Source organism: Aplysia californica, unplaced genomic scaffold, assembly GCF_000002075.1.
Source record: "Aplysia californica isolate F4 #8 unplaced genomic scaffold, AplCal3.0 scaffold00066, whole genome shotgun sequence".
Lineage (NCBI taxonomy): Eukaryota > Metazoa > Mollusca > Gastropoda > Aplysiida > Aplysiidae > Aplysia > Aplysia californica.
This window is the reverse complement of record NW_004797336.1, coordinates 25,902-31,474: the sequence shown is the minus strand read 5'-3', so window position 1 is coordinate 31,474 and position 5,573 is coordinate 25,902. Positions and strand designations below refer to the sequence as shown.

At 42.7% G+C, this 5,573-nt stretch overlaps 1 protein-coding gene across 2 annotated transcripts in view; it reads left to right on the top strand.

Moving 5' to 3' along the window:
• The window catches only part of LOC101845390, a 46,090-nt gene extending 41,244 nt beyond the window's left edge, over positions 1–4,846 (top strand). The window contains exons 15-16 of one of the 2 annotated variants that reach the window (XM_005093547.3): positions 88–330; positions 4,344–4,846. In XM_005093547.3, coding sequence (XP_005093604.1) covers positions 88–330; positions 4,344–4,675 — 575 coding nt within the window. In that variant the 3' untranslated portion in view covers positions 4,676–4,846. Of the gene's footprint in view, positions 1–87; positions 331–4,340 lie in introns of both variants that reach the window. The other variant, XM_005093546.3, reaches the window with a different exon arrangement.
• Positions 4,847–5,573: the final 727 nt, after the last annotated feature.

Here is a 5,573-nt window from a genome sequence, read left to right as displayed (position 1 = left end):
ACACACACACACACACACACACACACACTCACACACACAGTACTCATCACAAAAGACGCCTTATTGTTTTTGTTTTCATTCCGCCAGACACAGGTCAAGGTCACAGCCTCCTGACTGGCGTGGACCAAGTGGACTCTCGAGTGGAGATCAACGGCTCCACAGCTTCTTTGGTTGTGCTGCCAGGGCCAGCTATTGCGGAGAGTTCGGGCGCAATCGCCGCGGTCAACTCACAGTTGTCCAGCCTCTTTCCTACTAACCCCACGGCCTGCCAGCCCATGATATTTCCTGTGACCTCTGACCTATGCACTGTCCCGACCTCTGTTGTTTCCGGTGAGTTTTGATCTTTTAACTCACTACAGTTCCCGTCACAGGTATGGGACGGGGACCGGTTTGCCGGTCATATCCCGTACCCCCGAAGGGGTGGACTTTGGGATTTTGTCCCGTATCTTGTGCTCCCGTCACATGCACGGTAACGGACTCCAGTGCTAGTTTTGCCACTTGTTTCGTTTCGTGCCGAGTAGGGCGGAAGTTGCATCGTAACATTTTAAGTACAGGGTAATCCAAAACAAACTTTACAACTTTTTTTTATAAATATCTCGCGCAAATGTTGCTCTAGAAAGATGAAATTTAGAACAGATAAACTTCATTCAAAAAGAATTTGTTTGACATAAAATTCATACAGAAGAAACTTATTTTCAGAATGGAAAAAGCATAAAGAAAAAAACACCCATAAATGCATAATTGCGCCAATAAAAAAAAAAAGACAGTCTCGCAAGGAAAGTCATGAGACGATTGATTAGATTTTTGTCTTCTTTTTCCCTATAACATTAAATTGTTCCAACCTTGTGACATTAAACAATATTTAACTTCTTTTAGGGAGTTAAAGAACTATCATTTTTGTTGTGGAATTTCTAAAACAAATGCTTCACATGTCCTCCTTTGGACTCCAAACATCTTTTAACGCGTCATTTGAAATGCTTGATGACAGCCAAACACAGTTCCCATGGAATATTTCTCACTTCATCACGGATTGCTTGTTTCATAATTTCAATGTTTTCAAACTGGTTTTGAAATATCCTGTCCTTGAGATAACCCCACAAGAAAAAGTCTAAAGGATCCATGTCAGGAGAATGCGGAGCCCAAATGTGTTCACTTCTGCGACTGATCACATGATTTCCAAAGTGGTCAGCTAGCTTGTCATTGATCTGACAGAAACATCTTGCATGAACCACTGGTCTTGGCGATCCAAGTGCCAGTGTCTCCCCAGATGCGTCCTGAATTTCTTCAGCGCCTCAATGTATCGGTCTGTGTTCACAGTTGCAACATGTCCGTCTGCGTCTTTAAAAAAAAAAGACCCACCAAACCATGAGTGCTTAAAGCCACCCACACTCTACACCTTTCAGCATGGAGTGGCTTCTGGAGACAGTAGGGAGGTGGGTGGGATGCCCAATAGACAGCATTTTTGGAGTTAACATATCCCAGACCTGCCACTCATCCCGATTTAGTCGGGATATCCCGGTTTTCCCCCCCAAATCTCAATCCTCCCGATTTTCCAGATTTCGATCGCGTGTATCCCGATTTTTTGTCCCAGTCCGCTGTTGTGCCGGATCTGTCTAAAAACTTACTTTGCCTTCTCCTTTATTGCTTGAAGCACTCGTCAAACTTTTTGTCAGTAGGAACTCGGAGCACTATTTCCCGAAATATCGATGCCGCATTTAGTAGTTGACTAGCCCCAAGTTGTGTGTGATCTTTTCCCGCTCTCAGAATTCTCCGATGATAGCCTGGTAACTATTACAATTTGAGACAAACTGTTACAATTTGGGACATTTAATAATCGATAATATTCGTAGTTCCGCTGTTACTTTCAAGATAAGCCTTGTCCGAGGTCTGGTAACTGCGCGTTCACATCAAACACTCGGACGAGCGACAGTCGTAAGAGTTTTGTTGGTACATTTGGTCGGTCGGCCGCTGTCAGTAGAACGACTGTCGCTCATCCGAGTGTTTTGTGTGAACGTGCAGTTAGTCGGACCCGTTAGTAAAATTGTTTCAATCACGCATTCGCGTCACGTGACATATCATCGCTGTGCGAGTTCTGCGTGTCGGGGACCGTCCGTTGACGGGGTCAACTTAAGTTCATTTATTTCGGGACTTATTGGTAGGGGTGGGGGGGTATAGACACTTGGACAAGGATTGCTTGACGCGATGCTTCAGGATTTACAAAAAATAATGATAACTCGCACGCGCACACACACACACACACACACACACACACACACACACACACACACACACACGCACGCGCGCCCGCAAACAAAGACACACAGAGGGCATATTGGCCAAGGAATTTATGGACACCTGTTGATCCCGATTTTTTTCACCAAATCCCGATTTTTTCTCCCTGATATCCTGATTTTGAGGTTTCATAGAGTGGCAGGTCTGCATATCCTGAAAGTTGAAAATGCGCTTCGTCACTGAACCATATGTCATCTAAGAAACTTTCGCGTTCCCCAAGGCGGTTGAGGAACCACCGACACATTGCCATCCTCTGTCCCCGGTCAGTCAGCGTTTACCTAACATGAATGTGGTCTGGGCGTAAGTTAAGATCTGCTTTAAGAATACGGACTGTCTATGTGTATGAAAGTCCTAGCTGCAGGCATCGTCGGCAGACAGATGTCTCATTAGATTCAGCTACTGAGCTCTGCACCCTGACGATGTTTAGAGGGGTTCAAATGGTCCACGTTCGACCTGAAGCGGTCGCTTTTTCTGGAGATTTTTTGTTTTGGTTTTCGATACTCCCAAACTGACGGAACTTTTTTACCCATAACATCAAAGAAGGCCTTAATGGCACTTTAGCATTCTTCTCATACCTTGTGCGGAACTTACAAAATGTCAGGGATCGTGATTTTGTTGAGAGGTAATGTTCAATACAAAATGCTCTCTGCTCCTTATTAAACTGAACCATGATTTGGGTTTTTAAAAAAGGAACTTGAAAAATAATGTCTTCAAACTTCCGTTGGCCTGTTACTCTGCTTTAGCTTGCAATATGACGCAATTGTTACAACGTTTTGTGGTAATGCGTACTAGTGTGTAGTATAATAACTGGGGACAAAAGCGAAAAATGGGTTGTTTTTTATATGCGCATTATACTGCAGAATTATTTAGTGGAATCATCTAAAATGAATATCAGTCAAATTCCTTTTGAATGAGGAATATTGTGTTCAAATTTGAAGACAAAAGCTCCAGTGTGGAGGAAAATATTTACGAAAAAAAAGTTGTGAAGTTTTTTTTTGATCACCCTGTAATTGAAGGTTAAGGAAAGTCACCCCAACTGGGGTTGATCTGACCGGAACTCGCATTATGTTTTTTTTTTATACAGCTGATAGTAATTTCACTGTCGCGTTGCGAAGTAACGGTCAAAGAAAGGGCATGAAGAAGAATCACATAATTTCGCTGTTTTCGATACTTCTCTTCGTTTTACTAGTTCTTGTGACTCAGAATATGACGTGTCTGATAGTTAGGACCCTGGGTATGTACCAGAACATGGCCCGAGTCGTAGTTTTAGGGCTAGATCTAGCACTAGTACTGGTGTTGTTCGCGCAACGAAATCACAACTTCGTGCCCTACATCTGTCTCTTGTAATTCATTGTTTGGGTCTGCATCAACGCACAGCTTATATTTTCACCAAACACTCACACATACATACACATCAAAGCAGAACACTTTGAGCTTTAATTTTTGTTGTTGTGAATTTAATTCTATCTGTCATGTCTGGAAATTTTTCGAAAAATAGAATTCATGCCAATTTTTCTTTAAATCATAAAAATTTAAGTTTTAGACTTTGACAACTTAATTTTTTTGTATTAGATTAAGCTGGAATTTAACTTTACTGTGTCAAAAAATAATTACAGTAGGGTAATTCTGAGAGTTGTGGTAGTGTTTTGAAATACTCCCAAAATGCCAGTATTCAGCACCAGTGACTGGTGAAAGGGGCCAATAGTCAGTGTTAAGAACATGTTTTTGATCTTCTTTTGATAGAAACAATATAATTTATATAATGTTACCAATATAATATAGTAATAATATTGTTGTTGTTGTTGTTGTTGATCTTCTTTTGATATAAATGATATAATTTATATGTTGCCAAATAATGTAGTAACAATATCATTGTTGTTGTTGTTGTTGTCCTCATTCTCCTCCTCCTTCTCCTCTTCTTTCTTCTTCTTCTCCTTGCTAATATAATTCCCTCTTCTACCTTGTTTTTGCAATCATCATTTCCTGATGAAAGGGGAGGAGAACAAGTATTTGGTATCCTTGGACCAAACTGCCTTCTCTTGTTTCAGCAGTGAGCTCACTACCTCACCACCACATGGTACAAGTGGACTTTGTCGGAGGCTCCGGTGATGGGCCAGACATCTCCGAGCTGGGAGGGGAGCTGGACATCGGCTCTGGTCAAGAAGGGTCAGTTGCCGAACAACCGGCAGACAGCACCGACGTCAGCCCGCCGGAGGAGGTCAAGCTTGCAGGTTCGGCCGACCTGCTGGGCGTCGTGACGACAGACCAGTCTGACGACTGTGACGGCACTGTCGCTATGTGTGGGGAGCAGCCTGGGAGTTACGCTAACTCTCACGATGCAGAATTCCTGACCCAGGTCATTGTTAGTTCTGGGGTTACTTGAAATAAAGCTCGAGTTTAGGAATTTAAAAATACTTCTGAGCATATTATGAATGTAAAGAATAAGGTTGTATTTTCTCAAACCTCTGCCCATTTGCAGTGGAACTCGGATTCAACGAACTGGAATTCAACGAGAACTTGGATTCAACAAAAGGAGGTGATTCCTGGTTTTTTTCTTTTATAGAATCAATAAAAATAACCCGGATTCAACCAGCACTTAAATCAGCAAGCTCAGATTCAACGAGGTCGCTTCTAGGGTGAACAGCCCATGCAGATGTGGTGTCGCTCATTTTTCTCCCACAACGGACTTTATGTATTCCCGGAAACCATCCATTGCACCTGCATCGTGAACCATTATTCACTTACCCAATTGCATCGACCGATCAGCGGTTTTCTTTCATACCGACATATATATATGTTGTTGGCATGCGCACGTGTCTACTCTAGGCCGTGTGGCAGCCTGCACACACATGTGACCGTGACTGTGTGTGCGTGTCGGGGGGGGGGGCACCATCGGTCCGGACGTTGAACGTCACAGATGCAAATTCGTCAGTCTTTTTTCCCCCCAGCAACTGATCATTATTAAAATGACAAGCTAGTCTTGATAAGTACGTAATGAATTATGCGCTGGTCCATGGAATCAAAAGTTGCCGTATTCTAATCTCTACACAGCAACACAACTTTCTGGCAAACAATTGAGATGACACAGGCGTGCATTTGAACGAATCGGTCTTTTTTTTGCTCTACTCATAATATGCAGGCATTTCAGGCACCACTTGTTACTTCTCTTTATACATTACTTGCTCAGTGCCTGTAATTATCTACACAAAACATCATGTTTGCCATAACGAACACTCTAATTCAACGAGATTTTAGGTCAGGCCCGGCATCCTCGTTGAATC